The 21121-nt window shown below is 37.4% G+C and overlaps 4 protein-coding genes, 1 non-coding gene and 1 pseudogene across 5 annotated transcripts; 5 read left to right on the top strand and 1 right to left on the bottom strand.

The window, feature by feature from the left end:
• Window positions 1-845: 845 nt before the first annotated feature.
• Window positions 846-6099, top strand: LOC126796712 (zinc finger BED domain-containing protein DAYSLEEPER-like). The gene is made up of 6 exons (XM_050523456.1): window positions 846-922; window positions 1035-1095; window positions 4276-4495; window positions 4813-5528; window positions 5615-5927; window positions 6008-6099. Exons 1-6 carry the CDS (start codon window positions 846-848, stop codon window positions 6097-6099), a joined length of 1479 nt encoding a protein of 492 aa, XP_050379413.1.
• A 2417-nt stretch (window positions 6100-8516) lies between these two features.
• Window positions 8517-10158, top strand: LOC126800259 (indole-3-glycerol phosphate synthase, chloroplastic-like; annotated as a pseudogene).
• A 616-nt stretch (window positions 10159-10774) lies between these two features.
• TRNAH-GUG (transfer RNA histidin (anticodon GUG)) lies at window positions 10775-10846 on the top strand. The gene has a single exon. It is a non-coding gene; the product is annotated as a tRNA-His (tRNA).
• A 338-nt stretch (window positions 10847-11184) lies between these two features.
• LOC126800239 (uncharacterized) lies at window positions 11185-14360 on the bottom strand. Its single transcript, XM_050527563.1, has 5 exons — window positions 14076-14360; window positions 12846-13779; window positions 12355-12450; window positions 12034-12170; window positions 11185-11659 (listed from the first exon to the last, which is right to left on the bottom strand). Exons 1-5 carry the CDS (start codon window positions 14300-14302, stop codon window positions 11509-11511), a joined length of 1545 nt encoding a protein of 514 aa, XP_050383520.1. The 5' UTR covers window positions 14303-14360; the 3' UTR covers window positions 11185-11508.
• A 2615-nt stretch (window positions 14361-16975) lies between these two features.
• Window positions 16976-17711, top strand: LOC126796711 (uncharacterized). The gene is made up of 2 exons (XM_050523455.1): window positions 16976-17017; window positions 17235-17711. Exons 1-2 carry the CDS (start codon window positions 16976-16978, stop codon window positions 17709-17711), a joined length of 519 nt encoding a protein of 172 aa, XP_050379412.1.
• Window positions 17712-18763: 1052 nt separating this feature from the next.
• LOC126800267 (uncharacterized) lies at window positions 18764-20202 on the top strand. Its single transcript, XM_050527595.1, has 2 exons — window positions 18764-18958; window positions 19468-20202. The coding sequence occupies exons 1-2, from the start codon at window positions 18800-18802 to the stop codon at window positions 19996-19998; spliced, it is 690 nt and encodes a 229-aa protein (XP_050383552.1). The 5' UTR covers window positions 18764-18799; the 3' UTR covers window positions 19999-20202.
• Window positions 20203-21121: the final 919 nt, after the last annotated feature.

Here is a 21121-nt window from a genome sequence, read left to right as displayed (position 1 = left end):
CCCAAAAACACACGTACGAGCTGAACTAGATGTGATACTGTTTGTACTTGCATGCAATCCAGGTGTCGTTTCAATGCTCTTAGTTTATGCCATTGTGAGGAACTCTAGTTTAACTTACACAAATCTTAATTACTAAGTAAGGGCTTGAGAGTTGACCAATTTTGTTACCCAAAGTGAGAGGTTGGGAGCTATAGATGGTAAATTCGCATGTAAATGGGATTGGGGAACAACTCCATATCTTTAAAATGTAAATATATAATTACTAATGATGGGATAGTAAATTAGTAATCTGTACATTAGTGATTGAATAAGGGTGGAAATTGATAGAGTGATTTAGAGTTCATATCTAAAATTAATGGTAATGGATGAAGTGACTCAAATTTTTATAAACTCACATGCTAAATCTAAATTATTAATATGAGAAGTATATTCTTAACACGCCCCCATACGTGTGGTGAATTTTCAAGTCATACACATGGACAACATTTTAAGTAATATGAAGTTTATGTAGCTATTTGAGCTTCACACGTAGACATGAGTTACTCACTCTGATATCATGATAAAGTGATCTGGTTTCACGAGTAATTATTATGTGTAACTGCCACACCACATGAACACGGTGAAAATGATAAAAATTTATTTACATATAAGAATCAATCAGAAATAATCACAATAAAAAATTAACTAATAATATTAAAGAAATACTTTACGTAAAATATGTGACGAATATATATAATAATTTTTACTGATTTCACGACCAAAACCAATTAACAAGGCATAGAGCGAACTCAAATTCACTTGTTAGATAGTCAATTACCAAGATAATATGTATATTCTCAACAGAGATGGCCACCGACGACGCTGAGAAACACGTGGTGATGAGAAGGTTGATGATGCATGGCTCTGTGGAGTCACACCTGGAGTCTGTCCCCGGCGGCGGTCCCGATCATCCTTCTCTCCTATATAATTGAATTTGGGGAGGATCTGTAATTCTGTATGAACATTTTTTTTATAATCTTTATACTACTCTGTAGCATGTTTGGGAGGGCACATTCTAGAATACGCCTTCGCTCCGAGAGCCGGAGGCAAATTTGCGTACGTGTCGAGATGAGACCGGTTGATGCATCATGAACCCACTAAACTCTGTTACCTTGACATCCGTTTGAAAACAAAAATCATAGCCCATTTCTTTTCCTTAAAACCCCACTTCTTCTCCTTCTTCCTCCATTTGTGTGACACGCGCTCTCTCTATGCTGCGACACAAAACCAGACCACCGCCACATCCTTGTCGGCCTCGCACCGCTGCCGTCTGGCGAGGTCTGACACATACAGGCCCACCTTCACGTTCACCTCTCTTTTATCTTCCTAACCATACTCCTTGATCAAGCATATACCCAAGTTTGCTCTAGATCGAAATAGGGGCAGTGAGGTTCAATCAGAGAATTTCCAATAAAGCTTGGAGCTCCGGTCATCCCTTCAACCTCGTATTGGTGAGACTAGCTCTCTATCTCTATACCCAGTTCAATTCTTCCTCCAATTTCGACAAGAACCTTCTCGGCGACGTTCTGGAGCTGAGGTTGTTATAGTGAGACCCACTTTCCACCTTCATCAAATGAGGAAGAAGTAGTCCTGGTTAATAATTTAAATCCATCAGTTGTTGATCTGTGTCAGTCAAACCATTTATAATTAGCTTTTAGCTGACCACAACATTCCAATCTCTGTAATTTCCCATTTTCCACAAGCCCATAACGTCTGTGAATTAACAGCCCGGCGCTTGGAGAGCAGGCTTATAACAGACGTTGCCGTTTGGGAGATTCCTGAGTTGTAGTAGTTTCAACATTCTCAATAAAAAAAAAGGATGAAAGTGTTCGAATGTGTAAGATAGATTTGATGGTACAGTGGTTAAGGTTAAGAATTTTCTTACCAAAAAGGATTGTTTATCTACAAGGAAAAGTTCGAAGGAGAGTCATGCTTCCTATGCGACCGGGACGTATCTACTCAGTAGGCTTTATGGGTTGTAGCCTAGACAAGAATCTCATGATTTATATCTACATATGGGCTAAAAGCCAACAAATCACTTTTAGCTCAGTTGGCTGAGGCTTAAGATTTGGTACATGGAGTTAGGCCTGGCAATTGGGCACTTGAACCCGCGACCCGCACGGAACACGCCCGACAGGAACCCGCTCGAACCCGCACATTTAATAAACGGGTCTGACAAAACCCGCACAATATAAACCCGTCAATTAATGGGTCGTGCCGTGTTTAAGCACGGTAGACCCGTTAACCCGTTAATTCTCCCTCTTCGTCTTATTTCTCTTGTCTTCTATTTCTTTTTCTTTTTATTTGTCTTCCCCAAAACACTGAGGCCAAGTTCCAATCCCCAAATCACTGAGGCCAAAGAGGTATGTTTGATCAGTCTCCTAAATTAAAAGATTTAGATATTTAGCATCATCTCCTTTGTGATTTAGCATTTGTAATATCCTTTTTGATATCAGAAATCTCCATCTCATACTCTTCAAAATCAATATCAGTTCCATCATTGTTTGTCTTTGATAGTTCGTTTCTTGGGTGCACAATGTTTGACCTTAAATGGGTTTGTGAAAGAGATTAGTGTTTGCGAAAATGGGTACTTGTTAATTCAACAATTTGCTTATGAAATTTCTATTTCTTGGTGCACGGTGTTTCAACTCTTTTGGGTTCTTCATTTTATTCTCTTTATCTGTTTACATTTCTGGAGCACTTGAAAAGCAGTCAAATTCAAGTTCAGATCTGGCTTTGTTCAATAAATCTCTATGTTAGTTAACCCATCAAATTTATGGGATTTTGCATAGTTACTAAGATAAGCTAGTTAAGTAAGACACTCATACTACTGTTTTAAATGTCATAAACTCATAATTGTATTTTCTGTACTTTAAATCTTTAATATACGTCGCAGTGTATGTTAAAGTACACAATGGCAAGGTTAACTAACTGATAAGAGTTGATGTAGAATATTTATGACATTGTAGTACAGTGAAGTATAAGTTCTACTTAGTCGTTGCCTGACCACTTAATCTCTGGCATTGTAGCCCTTGTACTAAGATCTTTAGCCAAGATTGTACAACTGGGAGATGACATTGTCTGGTTGCGCTGTTCTGGTGTGTGACACTTTGTGCTGCTTTATTTCTGTAGGCAACATATTTCCTCATAAACTGTGCTTTCTGGTAGATTTAATCAGAGGATAGTTATGATAGTAAAGTCTTTGCATCCATCCATCCATCCATCTTGAACTCATTCCAGTCGTGTCTATTGCTTTAGTCTCCATCCAAATAAGGTTTGTGAAGAACTTGTAGATGACTCGTTAATTACTGTCGTGGTATTATTGATCCTGATTCTCATAGGAGACAACCTCTTCAGCCAGGTGTGAAATCTGCTTGGGGTCCTTCATTTTATTCTCTTTATGCTTTTCTGGTTTTGTGTTCTTGCAAGTTCATGGATTAGTTTGTGAAATTTGCTACTTGTATCTTTTACTTGTTCTACTTCCTTTTTGATTTGTTTTTTTCAAGTCGGAGAGAAGTGAAAGAAACTTTAGAGATTCTGCACCAAATGCATACATTTTGTGCAAGTTCTCATCTCTAAAATTTTGAACTTAGAGTGCAAGCTTGAGCAGTATTAATAGTGAATACCAATACATAGCATTAAAAATATCAACTTAGCATTAAACATTGGTAGGGTACTAGGGTTAATATGCTTGATGAATTTTTATAAACTATTGGCCGCTAATTCCTGAATTTTCAGCTCCCTTTTTCTTCTCCAGAAGTACATGAAGCCATTAAGGCATATGCAGTAACATTTCTTTTGATGACACTACTGGATTAGTTGCCTTGCGTATAGAGAATTATCGCATTCAGTTCAATAGCTTGTTTGATGACCGCAAAATTTCTAAGGTAAAGATGTTCCTTTGATTGTACGTGTACCATAGTTAGAGCAATCTTTTTTATATATGCAGTGCACATGTATAGGAGGGCTGTGATGATCATTGATTGTACGTGTACCCCATGTTTCATAATCGTTTCTATTTTACCCTCACTGCTTAAATATCATATTACATAATTAGAGTTACAATTTGCATTATGTTCCAATTTGCTATGCTTTTGAATATAATGATATTTGTTTCAAACTGATTTGTTAGCAATGCTTTTGAATATAATGATAGTTGAATCAAATTTATTTGCTATGCTTCAGTCCTATGTTTTATATTTTACTCTTACAACTGTCTATACTTTGGATTTGTAGATGAGTGTGAATGATGAGTCTCAGAATCTGTCCATGAATGAAGAAGTAGGAGTTAGTTTACCAAGCAGTAATGAAGTGCGAGGTATGGCAGCTAGGAAGAAGAGGGCAAGGACATCTGTGGTTTGGACAACGTTTGAGGATTTTGATGAGGGTCCCGATCAAGGGAGACGTGCCAAATGCAAAAAGTGCGGAACTATACTCAAATGTGACTCAGGAACAGGTACGGGTAGCATGTTGCGTCACCATAATAAATGTAGTATTAGTGATGTTGTCTCACCACAGTCTTCCACACGTTCTGATTCGTTTAGTATTGATAGATTCAGAGAGTTAGTGATTGAGGCAATTGTTAGACATGATTTTCCATTCAGTTTTGTTGAGTATGAGGGCATTAGAGATGTGTTTCAATATATATCTCCTCAACAGCCAATGACTCTTTTGTTGAGAAGCTAAAGATGAGGTTGAATTTCATAGGCTTGCTTTTAGTAGATGGCAAATTTTTTCATGTCAGATGTTGTGCACACATCTTGAATTTGATAGTTCAAGATGGACTGAAAAAGATTCACCCATCTGTCATAAAGATACGAGAAGGCATCAAGTATATAAAGGGTTCAGAAGTTAGAAAACAAAGGTTTCTACAATGTGTTTCACAAGTTGGTTTGGGAGGAAGCAGAAGGGGATTGAGACAAGATATGCCAACAAGGTGGAATTTAACCTATTTGATGCTTGATGGTGCTCTCTACTATCGTAGTGCATTGATGAACTTGGCAGTAAGTGACAGTTCTTTCAAGTGGTGTCCTTCAGATGAGGAGTGGGACAAGATTGAGAAGATAAATAAGTTTCTAGGGGAATTTTATGAAGTAACAGTGTTGTTTTCTGGAACAAAGTACCCTACATCAAACTTATTTTTCCCGAAGGTGTTAGTTGTTCAGCACAGTATACAAGAAGCCATTGCCAGTGAAGATTCTTTTCTAAGCCGGATGGGAAAAGAGATGGATTTGAAGTTTAAGAAATATTGGTCAGATTATAGCCTGATTTTGGGGATTGCAGTGGTGATGGATCCTCGGTTTAAGATGGAGTTTGTTGAATGGGCTTATGAAAAGCTCTATGGTCGAGAATCTTCACAATTGAAGGTTTTTACTGACACTCTATCTTCTTTGTTTGGTGCCTACAAAGAAACCTCCACTCACCAAAGTTCTAGTTACCATATTCATGAGAGCTTGTCTCAAATACAGGGGAAGCCTTGTATACTTCAGGTAACTAATTAATTTAATTATTTTGAGACTATTCTTGGTTAGTATGATTTTCTTAGAGTATTAAACGTCAAATTGCTCTATTGCAGGAATTTGATGCCCGTTACAAGAGCGGTCAGAATTCGAGTTTGAAGACTGAACTGAACAAGTATTTGGATGAAGTAAGACTCGATAATTTGGTAGACTTGGATGTACTTGCTTGGTGGAAGATGGAGCGACACCGATACCCAATCCTGTCTCAGATGGCTCGTGATGTGTTGACTATTCTTGTCTCCACTGTTGCATCTGAGTCGGCTTTTAGCATTGGTGGTCGAGTTCTAGATGAGTATCGGAGCTCTTTGTTGCCTGAGACAGTACAAGCTTTGTTATGTACTCGGGATTGGATTTTCGGGAAGAAGAAAGGTAAATAGAAAATAATTTAGTTTGATTTCACTAGTTTGACTTTTATATTATATTTATAATTATTATTTATAATATTTCAGAAAAGAAAATGGTTGAGGTGGACGATTTTTCCGAAGACATATTGGGTTTGAGAATGCATGATCGAATAGAGGAAGAAGAGAGCTTCACTTGAGAGAAAACATGGCATTGATGTGAAATATGGGGATAAGACATATTAGTTTGCAGTTTATTTTTCATGTTCTCAATTAGTTTGTTGTTGCACTTATAAATAGGCACTTGAATTTGAACAAGGTTAATTGCAATTCTCAATTAGTTTGTTGTTGCACTTATAAATAGGCACTTAAATTCGAACAAGGTTAATTGCAATGTATCTTACATATTTTCAATTAGTTTGATGTTACACGTAAAAATATGTACTTGAATTCGAACAAGTAGCACAATTATAATGTTATTTTGATTATTTCTATGAGACCATTAGGGATTAATCTTTAAAAAATTGAGGACTCCAAAATAAAAAAAAAATCATAAATAAATAAAAAATTATTCTCAAAGAATTGTTAGAATTATAGAAATAATTTAAAAAAAATCAAATTATGTCATCATAAAAAAATAAAAAATTATTCTCAAAGAATTGTTAGAATTATAGAAAGAATTTAAAAAATAAAAAAATTCAAATTATGTCGAATTTCTGAAGAAAAAAAAATTCGCGGGTTGACGGGTTCCAACGGGTAGCACGGAAACCCGTCGTCCTTAACCCGCTTAACCCGTTGACATAAACGGGTTTTTAGCGTGCCCGCCAAAAACACGCACGAGCCCGCCCAATTGCCAGGTCTACATGGAGTCAAAGGTCCACTTCCCCCCCCTCTCTTTTGCATTTTCTTGTTGTTGACGTACTCTTTGTTTCACTTTCTCTTTCATTCTGTTCCTATTTTCTATTAGCATTCTTACTTTCCTTCTTATTTTCATTCCCCATTTGTTAGACATTATATGCTGGTTGATTATAATGAAGATCATCATTTGATCCAAAAACAAAATTGTGGAAACAACATTGACAATAACAACAACAAAAATCGTACCAACCCCTCATAATAACCTAGACGATAATCAGATCTTAGATCCGCCACTGTTGTGCGACCTCTTTAGGAGAAATCTTAAAGCTCCCAACAATAAATAAATATATATATAAATATATATACATATGAGGTCGTTTATGGAGTGGATATCCGTAGTGCACCAAAAGTGCGGACATCGTCAATTCCGGCGACCGGCGACGCTCAACGACGGCGGAGATGATGTCCGATGTACTCTCCCATTTCCGGCGCTCATGTTTGTACCGGTCGGAGCTCCAATGCTAGCCGGATCTGCAAATTTCCAAAAAAAAATCCAAATAATCGAATCCTAGATTCGCCACTGTTGTGCGACCTCTTTGAGGAGAAATCTTAAAGCTCCCAACAAAAAGTAAATATATAAAAATATATATACATATGAGGTCGGTTATGGAGTGGACATCCGTAGTGCACCAAAAGTGCGAACATCGGCAATTCCCGCGACCGTCAACGCTCAACGACGGCGGAGATGGTGTCCGATGTACTCCCCCCTTTCTGGCGCTCATGTTTGTACCGGTCGGAGCTCCAACGCCGGCTGGATCTGCAAATTTCCAAAAAAAAATCCAAAAATTTAAAATTTGCAAATTTCGGCCGCCGTGTGACGAAGAGCACAACCAACACCATCCGCGTCGTTGTCGTTCCACGTCGCCGGAACGGGCGAATCCGCACCGTATGGGCGTCCGCTTATGATCCTCCATAATATATATATATATATATATATATATGTGAAGTTCAAAAGAACTTTTGTTGTTCGTGTAAATTAAATTACATGATATGAGTACAAAACCAAATATCATATGCATAACAACTAATCGTTAACTTAGTGAATGAGATTAACTTACCATCTTCATGAGCGACGACACCGTGATCCATTGTGCCTTAATCCAAAGTCACAAGGTGCTAGGCAAGGTCTTCTGTTAGTCACTACTCTCTGTTTTCTCAATGGACAGAAACTTACGCAAATAACTCGTAGTGATAACAAGGACGTTTACCATCTATATATAGAGAATCTTTAACCCTTAAGAATTCTTCCATTAAAGACATCTTATAAGTTAAGTCATCTTATTTAGATTCCTGATTCAATACTGATTTGTAGTCTTGCTTCTAGACTTAAATTAGGATTCATTATCATAATGATATATTACACGAAATCATTAGGAACTAGATTTGATACTATCTTTGTTTCCATGTAGAAATAGATTATGACATTAAACATGATAATCATATAATATGTGATATGTCCAAAATTGATCTAACAATCTCCCACTTGGACAATCACTTCCGGTTTATGAAAATCAAGTTCCTGGGTGGGTGAATTGATAAGCTACATGCAAGTTATTATCGAATTTCGTAATGATTTCTGTATTTTGCATGTCCATTCAATCACGAGTTACGTTGTGCAAGTCGATCGGAGTTTTAGTTGAACGATAGTATCTATCTAACAGAGAATCAAGTCCACTGCCTCTATATCTTTTATCTAGTAATGGAGGGTTTAGTTTCCTTCAGGTTCATCCCTTCTTTTACTTGCAGGCCCAATCGCTCCATCGCCGGCACCAGATCGAACTCGCTCTCTCTTCCTTCCTCAACCATTATTCGCCCTCAACACGGTGCAATGGCTACCAAATCAAAGCTGGTGAAATATAAGCTGAAATGCAAGGAGAATGAGGGCAATACTCCAAGTAATATCTTGGAGGAGATCATATGGCACAAAGTCATAGAAGTTGCTAGGTGGAGAGATGATAAGTCTATGCATTCGTTACTGAAAGACCTGAAGAAGGCTCTTCATGTTAGAGATTTTGTTGGAGCGCTCAGGGCGGCCAATGATAGAACTGGACTGCCTGGGTTGATAACTGAAGTGAAGAACAGAAGAAGGCTTCCCCGAGTAGAGGAGTATTGAGAGAGGATTTTGATAGGGGGAGCTGCTTGTCTTAGTGTATTGGCAGATGAGAAATATCTTCTGGGAAGTTAAGAAAATGTGGCAACAAGCCGAAGTTCATTATCAGTGGCGGATCCAAGAATTGGTGGTTTGAGTTTTTTATCGATTTGTAATGAAAAATCTCAACAATGCGAAACTTGTTATATTGAGAGAGAGAGAGAGAGAGAGAGAGACTTATCCCTCAAATACAATAAGAATATAAACTTGTTGAATCTAACCCTACGATTTGATAAATTTTCAAAGTCATGAATGACCGTCTTATTGTTAACAAAATCAGTATATTCATTTTTAATGTGGAGAACTATATAATTATCAAGAATACCTATAGACGTTGCTTTTATTAGACACATTGTAGGCAAACACATTAGCAATCATAATACCAATACAACAATACCGTATTTTTTGAATTGTGATAGAAACCTAAAAATAAACTATCGAACTTGATGGAGTTGAAGAAGTAGAATTTGGTGGATAAGTGGAAGACTGACTCACGAACCATGTTGAAATTTTAAATTTAATTGAGAAGACGCAACAAGTTATCAACGCGTATTGAGAGGTCGAAAAGAATATAAATTGGGTGAATCAAAACGAAATATCTATTACCAAAATAATATATATATACACACCTAGTTTTCTTTTCCCCCCAAAATCCTTGGTTGGGCTTGAGCCCTACCAACCTAAGCCTTGGATCCGATCCGCCCCTGTTCATATCCTCTGTTGTGCGAAGAATTTATCATTGTTGATTAGCAAATATATTATTCTCGGTCCAAAGGTGCAGATGCTATTCTCTTGATTAGCTGCTGTTTTGTCGGACCTTGATATCATTTACATGATTCAAATATGTAAGAAGCTTAAGATGGCAACTCTTGTTGAGGTGCATGATGAGAAAGAAATGGATAGTGTTCTTGGAATTGAGGGGGTTGAGCTTATTGGCATCAACAATCGAAATCTTCAAACGTTCAAGGTTGATACCAGTAACACAAAAAAGCTACTTGAAGGAAAGCGTGGCGACATGATCCGTGAAAGAGATATAATTGTGGTAGGAGAATCTGGACTTTTTAGCCCTAATGGCATCGCCTATGTGCAAGAAGCCGGTGTTAAAGCAGTTTTGGTTGGAGAGTCAATTGTGAAACAGAGTGAACCTAAAAACGGAATTGCTCAACTTTTTGGTAGAAATATTTCTACGTGAGATATGAATTGTAAAATAAGGCTTAGTGCCTAAAGACCTATGAACATGTTGAACTGTAAGAACATGCATTTTGTAACTTTGTCTTGTCGTCAGTGAAGAGCTGGTTGAATAAAATTGATAGATTTTACTAGTAATCGCATAACATTTTTTGAATCTGTCCTGTTTGATTTGAGGAAAGAGCAAAGGAATCCGGAGAGGATTCTCACTTACCGCAACCCTCACACCAAAGGCAACGCCGTAAGCATGCCACCTAACTCCATTCCCCCCGGCCCCCACCACCACCACCACCACTCCACCAAGTCCCAGTCGTGAAGAAACAGCCTAATTGGCTCACTGTCCTGGCTATCTATAGGCTATAACCATGTCTGGTTGTCCACTGACCACTGTGCTGATCTTTTTGTAGCTTATAAGCTACAATTCCCCAAATAACTAGGGCAATACCATAATAAGGGATATTCATTCCTCATAAGGGTTTTCACATTTCGTTTTCTCCATGCATGCACCAAGTTACACTGGTTTCGGTCCCTCTACCATTACCAGTTAACAATTCCCCAAACACCAACCCTGAAAATGGGAGAGCGGTTAAATACAATTTTGGTAGCAAACCTACCACTTGGTGGCTGTAGTTTAGTGGTGAGAATTCCACGTTGTGGCCGTGGAGACCTGGGCTCGAATCCCAGCAGCCACACAATTTTTATCTTTTATTGTATATTAAAATCTTGTATTCTCTGATTTTTAAAGAGATCAAGCAAACCAGAAGTACTTCTGATTTGCTTTGGTCTTAAACTTATTGCCAAGCATTTTAATGCAGCTGTGGAAATTAAATCTGATTCAGCTGTCCTGGTTCAGCTTATGCAGAAAGACTCTCTGGACTTACGCCTGATCAGTGACCACCTTTGAAGACCCTCCTGTGCATGCTACTCAAGTTCATCTTGATGGTTTAGCCGGTCTGTCTAGAGCCAGGAGATCTGGAGCGTGTTCCAACATTTAAGCTTTCTTTGTTTTTTTTAGAAGTACTTTTAAGGATAGGAGCAGAACATGAAAATGGATAACCATAAAATTAGAAATATTTTCGTTCTTTTGCTTGAACTGAAGCTGATCAGACATTTACCGTACAGCTGTTAATTTACTTGTAACTAGTGATCCGACAGTTACAGTACAGCAGTAACTAGTCTTCGCATATGTTTGTACCACAACTATTCACCTATTCTCTCTCTCTCTCTCTCTCTCTCTCTCTCTCTCGCTACATAATACAACATGGATCGTGTATTAAGATTTACAGCACCCCCAGGATATGACATTGAAGCTCCATTATCACATAATCAAGCTCCACGGGGCAAGATTACATCTCTATTCTCGCTTATCCTCCTCAAGATCTTCCGCAAGCCCGGTGTTAAATTCTCGCATTGCTGCTGTGTCTCCACTCACCTTCAGAGCACCACTAGTTAAAGAGACGCCCTCCTCATCAAAGTCGTCTCCTGTCTCCTCTGAGTACGCATATCTGCAAGTTCCAGACCAAAACATCATTCTATCAGGTTGTGGTGCAAGAAAACATAAGAATAGCAAAAGTCTGATAGCTCCATGCACTGAATCCAACAATATCAATGCAGGCATGAATCACTTTTTTCACTAAAGATACCACTCGATGTACGGCATTATAGAGATAAACAATAGACCTTTCTTTCAACTAATTTTATCATGATAGCATTATGCTTTAGGCCAGTCAAGTCAAACAACGGAAACAATCATCAAGTACATGGATATAGATTTCTTGTCAAGGACATGGATATAGATTTCTTGTCAAGTACATACATATCGCTATTTATTATGCAAACAACATCAGAAAACTGTATAATCACAATGTCAAAGAAATACCTAGTAGGGTTACTTGATGGAGCCCAGAGGACACATATCACCGTCAAGAGAGAAAAGGCAAGCAGAGTCCAAAATGCAGGAATCACCCAGGCGATTTGCCAAAGCTCGCTCAATGGATCGGTTGCATTGAAATATAGCTGAATCAACACAATTCATCGCAGATTTATTAATAAGTTTACTTGAAAAGAGCAGACCTGCCAAGAAACTCTAGATTCTAGTTACAGACTAAAGGTTATTGACTTTATTCCATTGCACTAGATGGAAATCATGGGAATGTTTAATTCTAACAAAATATATGATTTTATGATTCAGTAATAATACCTCAAACCCAATCCAGGCAACTGATAGAAGCACAGAGACTGCAAGAGAGTTGGTAAATTTTCGATATAGCTCCAACTTAGCCATGTTTCTCCTGATCTGTGACCAAAATAAATAGAGGGTGAATAATAGATACATAACATTGTCATTCGAGATTCCTATAATCTTTCAGGAAAATTTTTTTTATCCCAAACGGTGGTATATAATGTAAGAACACAACTAGGCATTATAAATGCATAATTATGAATTGCAATCCCACTACCCTGCTAAAGATTTAAACCACACGGTACCAAAGCATATTTCAATTAGTAAAAGTACATGGTTTCCAAAAAGACACAGTGTACATGCATGGCTAAACAAACCTACATAGATTGCAATTCAATGGATACCAATTGTTGCGTGAAACATTAGATACAAAAATCAAACTGTTCATATGCTGAAGCTGTAAAAGACAAAAAAGTAACCAGGACGATGCAAATTGTGCATTATGGTACCTGAAGCTTCTCCAGAGTGTTAGATAAAGAAGAGAAAATCCACAGAATGAAGCATGAATCCAAGAAGGCAACTGGTAAGACCAGAAATAACTTTGCCTTTCCAGAATAATCATTGATATTACCCAAATGTTCAACAAGCTCGAGCGCTTCTGATGCCATAAAATAGACCCCGCCAAGCAAACATAATTTTGGGGTTATTCCACCAAGTGTAGGCTTCACCACACCAAATCCCATTGAAACTACTAACAGAAGCATACGAGAGAGTGTCTTCTTGACAGAGCTAAAGGTTACTGCCCACAGTGTAATGCCCATAGGCCTGGTTCCAGTCGAATTGAAGTTGACATACTCAAAGTACCAAACAGCCATTTCACACATTCCAAGAGCAATCACCGCTGTGATATGGTAGTGCAATTGTATAACATCCTTCCAATACTGAACAAACCTCAGAAACCATGCAAGGCCAAACACAAGGTAAACTAAAGACATTAAGCCATAAAATGTCATCAAAGGAGCCATCTTCCCCGGCAAATAACCATCTGGATTTCTCCAATCAGTCCTTCCTTTAATCAGCGTGCCCTTCAGCTCCGGATTACAGAACATAAAATACAGGTAATACATCCCGGATTTCGTGATCTCCACCGTCTCAGACTCCATCTTCGCCTCCTCATCCTTTCCATTAAAGGACGTCTTGATGCGCTTAGGCCAGTCCGGATTGTCCGGATTCTTCTGCATAACCACCTCTCCAGCCGTGCATTGTCCATCTTTCGAAAGATTCCTAGTGCAGCATATCACATTCGACTTGAGAAACGAAGCCCCAATCCTTGTCCTGTCCTTCACCTCGAGAATAATAGCTTCCACCATACCAGTACTCTCCTGCATTTCATTCTGCTTACTCGCCGACTCCTTTGGCCTCACAAATGTCACACTCTCAAACCTGAAATCACATTAGTCAGCCCCGGCGGCATCGGCATCTCTACAACCTCATTACCTCAAAATCTAAAATGATTAAAATCACAAGGATCAAATCAAAGCTTCCGATCCTAAATCAGTAAAAAGCTAGGGTATTGCCACATAATGATCTTATGATTTACTAACTCAACAGATCAAAATAGATTCAGCTTCTATAACTCACCTAGCAATATGTGTCTATGTAAATCGAGCCAAGAGATATTTTGGTAATACAGAAATGGATTAGTGAGATTAAGAGTGGTGATTAGTGAGATTAATGACCTGATGAAGGACTTTCCCTTGACGTGGCTATCCGAAGAAGAAGGAGAAGAGGAATCGACGACTCTAGAAGCGTAGAGGCCTTCGCTGCCACCGTGGAAGAAGAAGGCGTTTGACTGAGGAGTGAAGCCTTCGTTTCTGTACTCGTGGATTGAAGCATTACAGCCGTTGATCATCAGAATCAGCAGAACTGTGAACCATAGCGCTGATGGGAACCATCGGCGCTCCATTTCGCTCTCTTCCGTGTGTGTTCTTGGTCTGACGATTCTGAGCAGAAGAGTGAAGGAAAAGTGCAGCGGAAAACGACACCGCAACCTAGTTCCCGTGGGTTAAACGACGCCGTGGACTCACTAGTCTCGGGTGGCTTTCGGATTTGGGCTTCCGAGGCCTTTATGTGCTGGGGCCTGGGGGTTAGGTCCAAGTTTGAGCCAGGAATTTTTGTTTTTGTTACAAAAATGGACCACTCCGGGGCTGTTGAGTAATATAGGTATAACCAATTCCCAAAGAGAGTTTTTCACAAGCCGGTTCGAACCATAGACCTTCTATTATTAAGAGTATCCATGCAGCGTCTGTTCCACTTACAGCCTAGTATGTTTTCACTAGACCAACTCTATTGAGTTAGGAATTTTAAGGCTATGTATTTAGTTTCAATAAAAATTAGAGAAAATTAGATATAAATCCATTATTGTTAAATCTCCTTTAAAATAAATCTATGCATATTTTTTCTTCATTTTACACTCATTTCACGTAAGCAAACCTACCATATAGAGCGTATGTCTATAATTAATGGTGTTTTCTATTTTTCATATTACTAATTTGCCCTTTTAGATTGTAAAATTCTATATTTTGGTATGTGACACAATCTTTGTATCAATTTGAATTCAAACAATAAGCTAAAATTTAGTTGAATTTAACTTTATCATAAATTTTACATTCTTAATTTCTTACCTCATTTTATATTTACTCTACTCCCTTAATTATATATATTCTCTTCGTCAAAGTATTCCATTTCTAACAAAGTTTCATATTTTCTTTCAAAAGATGAAATGAGACTTTAATTAGAATCTTCAGAAAGATTTGTATTATTGTTTCAAAGTAAGGGAAGAAGATAAGTGTTCATAGCACTTTGTGCATATGTCTTTGTGAGTTGATTGAAGAAATATTATGAAAGAAAAGAAAGAATTGAAGAAGAGGGAAGAAATGGGAAAAAAAAGTTTTGACAACAAATTGGATTGCATTTCAGTCCTAAGCTCATATTGATACCTTGATTTTCATACTCAGAAAAATGTTTAATTGCAAGGTACATAATTTTTTTTTCTTTGGCAAGTTTTTCTCTTCTTTTAGGTATATTATTATTTCAAATTTAAACCTGATCTAGAGAACCTTTTATTCTCAACTATTTACAACTTTAATTTACTTATTAACTATATATATATATATATATATTCCACAATCATAGGTATAATTTAATAGGAAACCTAACGAATAGGTATAATAAAAATAAGAATCTAATATATAGGTGTCTAATATATATGTGTCATACAAAAAGATGTATATATATGTATCTTATTTATGATTAATTATACCTTATGTATAAATAATGAATTCTCTTTCACCTAACTTTTCATAAAATTAAAAATTGTAGAAACAATCCATGATTCTTGCAATAATAATTAAATTGATTGAAACAGAAAAATAATTAGCATTACAAGAAAGAATAAACACATAATTAAAGTATTGAATACAAATCGTTAATCAAGATTTTTAATTATGTTGATGTTATAATTAAATAGTGGCAGTTTGTAAATATTACATAAAATAGGACATAAGATATATCACAGTCAGCAATTTTATGTGACTATTGAAAAGATATATTTAATAGGTTTTATTTAAAATGAGTCTTGAAAATTGGGTATAAATTAAATTCCCCCTAAAAATTAAAAAAAAAACCCAGTGATTCGTTAGTTATTTCAAGTGAGATCACGAAACACATAGACCTTCAAGTTGTTCTCAAACTGCTGAGTCTATGCTGTGTTGGATGACACTATCTATTAGATACTAATAGATACAGTATCTACTATCTAATATCTAATGACAAAATCTAAAGTATATTGTTTCTAAGAGCTTGATCTCTTCCTGTTCGGGGGTCCCCCAACGCCTGCGCGCGGGGTCTCTATATATCATCGTCATCATCATCTCCGGGTCTGTTATACCGAACAGGAATTGAGTTTGATGCTCACAGGGTGACATTTTTTCTCCATCTGAATGTAGTGAGAAATGTATTGAGGATCAAGAAATAAGATCAATCATGAGGCGTGGTAAAAATCTATAAATAGAGTAATACTTCTTTTTTTTGAGATAATATTTCAAATGCAAAAGGTCACTAGCTAGTAGCTGTCCTCCATAATCATAAATTCATGCAAACTTATAAAATATAAGTAATCTCTTACAGTCATAATCTTTCTGTAATTTATAAGTATACCTAGCTAGCTACCTGAAGTCTTAAACGATCTACCAACATTCTATCTTAACAAATCTTCGGTTTAGTGGAAATCTAGACATGTTATGCCGTACGTTATGGGCATTAGGGTCCTACTATAATTAGGTCAGAACTACTTCTGAGTTTCGAATTCAAATCAATATGCCACAAAAATGTATAATGTCCATCAGGATCATCACACAGTGTTGCACGCGCGATTGATAAATAGATTACTTGACCAGTATGCATATACATAAATATAAGTGCCCTCCTTCCCGATACATGTGAACATACGTATATAGCAATGGGTACTTTCACTTTAGACATCATTCTAGTTTCCTTGAGCCTCTTGGTTCTGATAGTTTACCATGCATATTTCTGGTGTATCTTCAAGACCAAACCCTCTCATACGAGCATCGGAAGAATGTCAATCAGAAGAAGAATATGTTTTCTAGATATTGTGCAGGTAAGTAAGTTTTTTTAAAAATATTACTGTTCATGAGTATGAGCTTCCATGCGCGTCCTTAACTATGAGTCTATGATCATGAGTATTACCTTCCGCTCGAAAGCTTCTGTAGTTTCTATAGAATAGTAGAAATTTCTCTTCCGGACGTATGATCTTTCTTATATAATTTGTTACGGAAAGGAATGTATAGTATGAATGTATATGCTCATTTCTGCAGGGTGAAGGAAACATGGCTTTGTTGGCAGTCCAAAACTTGAGAAACACTCAAATGGTGGCAACATCCACAGCTTCAATTGCACTTATATGCAGTTTGGCTTTGGCTGCTCTTACGAACAATGCTTACAATGCAAACCACATCTTTGTTAAAACAGCATTTTTCGGTGAGCAGTCGAGAAAGATGTTTGCCCTAAAGTATGGTTTGGCCTATTTCCCCTTGCTTTTCAGCTTATTATGCAGCTCTCTGGCCATTGGATTTATGATCGATGCCATTTTTTTACTAAATACTTCTACCGAGTTCTCATCTTCAGACATTATACTTCTCCTGTACGAACGAGGTTACTTGTTGGCTCAAATTGGCAAGAGGTTGCTTTCTATCTCCTTTGTTTTGTTGTTGTGGTTGTTTGGTCCAGTTCCCGTGGCCTTCTCATCCGTGGCCTTAGTTTGGTGGCTTAAAGATTCTGACTTTGTTGGCTAATTCACCCAATGTAATATTAGATAAAGTCTCAGCTAAAATAGATGCTTTATAAATGTTGGCCGGGCCAAGTTCTTGGGAATTCAAAGAACATATATACATACTATGTAGTTTGTTGCCAATACATCAGAGACTGAAGAGAGTCTGCGTTTGAATCTGCTCCGTCCATTATCACCCAGTTTCATTGTCTTTATCACCATCTTTGTGAGCACGATATATATATATATATATACTTAATTTATGTATATTATCCGTTCATGTTAATTATTGTTTGGAGAGTTTATACAATAATGCAAGGAAATTGTATAATTTGCATTCATGTGATCGTAAAGACGTACCATGTTCCAAAATTATGTTTGATAGCAGGTATTGGCAGACACAAAATTCATAAGATAAAAAAGCAGAACCAACGATTGAATGAGCAAAAAGAAAGAGCTATTATTGTAAAGGCAGTTTAGCAAGTTAACTTCGTAAACCAAGGGACATGCGTGCGATTTTATCATCATCCATATTCCATGAAGGGAACAATCAACATGCAGATTATCTCGTGTGTGGCTACTTTCATTTCGATTATTGGCTTGTGCAAAGACACATCACCCGGAACACCATATATAATCTACCATCGTATCAATTAGGTTCTAAACCCCTAAGCTATGAGGCCAAGTATAAGTAGGCAGATAACATGACCATCATGCCTTTATGTTTTTTTTTTTGATGAAGGGGCATGCCTTTATGCTGCTGATAGAATAATACGAATTTTCTGGCAAAGCTGAATCGATCACGACAATTTGAAACAATTAAAATAGTACTGAAGCAATTACACGATCGAATAGTCCAATTAGAATTTAGTGGATAGACCACTCAAGCCAATGCTAAGGCTTTTCATATTCATCCGATCCAAACCCGACTTTAATCTTCAATGTCCATTATATGCATTCCACAACTCTACCAACCAATTGCAATCATGAATGAAACCACATCTGCTTGTGACAATGTGACGTACACTCCACTACCATCGTCTATTGACGATAAATATGTAGGGTTCCTCTGGCTACAGAACCATCTCCAATATATTCTGATCTCAAATTAAGATGATTGTTTATCTAGACACCATATTGGTCCCGATTAGTCTCTTGCTTACGGTGGGTTATCATGCTTATCTGTGGCATAGCTTCAAGAACAAACCCTCTCATACTACCATTGGAATCAACATGCTGAAGAGGAGAGCCTGGTTTCGAGATATCAAAGGGGTAAGCTAAACTTTCAACTGGAACTACTTATCCTTGTTAGCATTTTAGTTTTTCAACTGGTTAATTATATAACACTGGTACAAAAAGGTGCAGAATTAAGAAATGTCTTAATGATAAACCGATACATGCATGTTTCTTCGTAGATTAAGAGCACCAAGATTAAGATTAAGGGCATTCTCACGTAATGACTTGTTTTTACTTACTTATAGTGTACGTATCTCCCTTAATTTCTGTGAACAAGTTAATTTTTAACCTACACATTGCACATGCATGCTCTTATACGCATTTTTAGAAATCTGACTAGCTAGCTTGTGCAGTTGCTACGAAAACTGACCTCGATCAACTATTCTGGAATCTAATTCTTTTGGTCATCACCAGATAAATTGGATCTCTCCGCAGTCCCAACTGCATTTGATCGGAGAAAAATAATTTCATACATAGACAAGTAGGTTTTCGATCATCTTTTAGTGGCGGATATTGTTCTTATACATATGATTTTAACCATGCAGGGTGATGAAGATAAGATGGGAATGTTAGCTGTCCAAAGCTTGAGAAACACTCTGATGGCGACCACGCTCACAGCTTCCATAACAATTCTGGTTTTGGTTGCATTGGCGGCTCTAATCAACAACGCCTACAGTGCATCTCATATCTTCAGTAGTGCGATTTTCGGGTCACAATCCTCTAGGATATATTCTGTAAAGTATGGCTCAGCAGCACTGGCTCTGTCAATTAGTTTCCTCTGCAGTTCATTGGCAATTGCATTCTTGATTGATGCCAATTTCTTGATTAATGCCTCCTGTGATCACGAATTATCATCCTTGTCTTCAGAACACACACGAAGCATATTTGAGAAAGGTTTTGTTTTGGCTCTTATAAGCAACAGAATGTTGTGCATCACTTTTCCGATGCTGATGTGGATGATCGGTCCGATACCGGTATGTTTGTCATCGATAGCATTGGTTTGGGGGCTTTATGGGCTTGATTTTGCTGAGAAGCTAGCAAAAGGCAATAAGCAAAGTCTCAGTAGAAGACTGTGATGCCAGCAAGTCGTTTGTTGATCAATAGCAACGAAAAGAAGCAACTACTAGCTAGACAAAATAAGTTAATTACTTGTGTAAGTTGTGTTCAATTGCATCCGCGTTATGACTCATGAGATATGGGCAATTAGGTGTTCAAAGAATTCTCAATTACAACAGCACCGGCCACCTTAATGCCCTCTCCCCAACCATCATTTTATTTTCCCATTTTGTAATAAACATAAATTAGAAGAATACAAGAACGATAAGAAAAATTAAGGAATATGAGTCGATGAATCAAATTGACAAACTTTGAAGTAAAATCCAGTGAGCAAGGACTAGTGTTTAATTAAAACAGTAGTGTACGTAAGTAAACAAATCAGTACTCCACTGAGTGACAGCAGATGCATCATGTGTGGAACAGTGGAACACTACTGAACGCATACATGCTAATCAAAATGCAGAGAATAGTAATTTAACTATATATCAATGACAACAGACTTATGAATAAACACTGTATTCTTGCTAAAATTGGCCCAAAATCTCTAAGCCCAACCATACGGGTCGACATAACCCGAGCAAGCTCGCGGTCCTAACTCCACACTAGTAGACTCCAACCCGGATAAACCCTGCCCCTTTGGTATTGGTATTTTCTAATTTGTTCCACCCTTTGCCCCTTTGCTTACTTGGCTACCTCTATGAAGTTGTTTCAATGACAAAGAAAAAAAAACAAAATAGAAGATACCACAAAATACCACAGGAGGACCAGAATGACCGGTACAATCAATCACGGTATAAGAACTCTTGAATTTTTTTATATACACGGCGTATAATTACATGATACAATCTTAACTATTAATATATTTTTACCATCATGTTTGTATCTTAAATTCATTAGTTTTAACTTTTAACAATCCACATTTGGTCGTCTGTTTACCCACAGTGCACCGAATACTCCGTAGAAACTAAGAATTATTGGAAAATAAAGTTTAGCAACCAACAGAGGCCTTGCTTTGGTCTTTTCTTCAACGGGTAGTGATATTACCTGCAGTCAAGATCTATATCGTAATCAATGAAGGTTGTTGCATGTACCAGTCACCCTCACAGAAGCAGATGGATACAATCGCCACGACAAACCCAAAAT

This window comes from Argentina anserina, chromosome 6, assembly GCF_933775445.1.
Source record: "Argentina anserina chromosome 6, drPotAnse1.1, whole genome shotgun sequence".
Taxonomy (NCBI): Eukaryota; Viridiplantae; Streptophyta; class Magnoliopsida; order Rosales; family Rosaceae; genus Argentina; species Argentina anserina.
This window is presented reverse-complemented; position numbering and strand designations above follow the sequence as displayed.

What these genes read in the sequence shown, in the direction of transcription:
- LOC126800239 (XM_050527563.1), bottom strand. Translation starts at nt 14,302, where the DNA reads ATGGAGCGCCGATGGTTCCCATCAGCGCTATGGTTCACAGTTCTGCTG. An exon ending in ACACTCTGGAGAAGCTTCAG is followed by an intron (nt 12,451 to 12,845) that starts GTACCATAATGC and finishes TTTTGGTCACAG; the next exon opens with ATCAGGAGAAACATGGCTAA. An exon ending in TTGCCTGGATTGGGTTTGAG is followed by an intron (nt 12,171 to 12,354) that starts GTATTATTACTG and finishes GTGTTGATTCAG; the next exon opens with CTATATTTCAATGCAACCGA.
- LOC126796712 (XM_050523456.1), top strand. Translation starts at nt 846, where the DNA reads ATGGCCACCGACGACGCTGAGAAACACGTGGTGATGAGAAGGTTGATG. An exon ending in TCTGTGGAGTCACACCTGGA is followed by an intron (nt 923 to 1,034) that starts GTCTGTCCCCGG and finishes ACTACTCTGTAG; the next exon opens with CATGTTTGGGAGGGCACATT. An exon ending in GGAAGCCTTGTATACTTCAG is followed by an intron (nt 5,529 to 5,614) that starts GTAACTAATTAA and finishes GCTCTATTGCAG; the next exon opens with GAATTTGATGCCCGTTACAA.
- LOC126800267 (XM_050527595.1), top strand. Translation starts at nt 18,800, where the DNA reads ATGATTGTTTATCTAGACACCATATTGGTCCCGATTAGTCTCTTGCTT. An exon ending in GGTTTCGAGATATCAAAGGG is followed by an intron (nt 18,959 to 19,467) that starts GTAAGCTAAACT and finishes TTAACCATGCAG; the next exon opens with GGTGATGAAGATAAGATGGG.
- LOC126796711 (XM_050523455.1), top strand. Translation starts at nt 16,976, where the DNA reads ATGTCAATCAGAAGAAGAATATGTTTTCTAGATATTGTGCAG. An exon ending in GTTTTCTAGATATTGTGCAG is followed by an intron (nt 17,018 to 17,234) that starts GTAAGTAAGTTT and finishes TCATTTCTGCAG; the next exon opens with GGTGAAGGAAACATGGCTTT.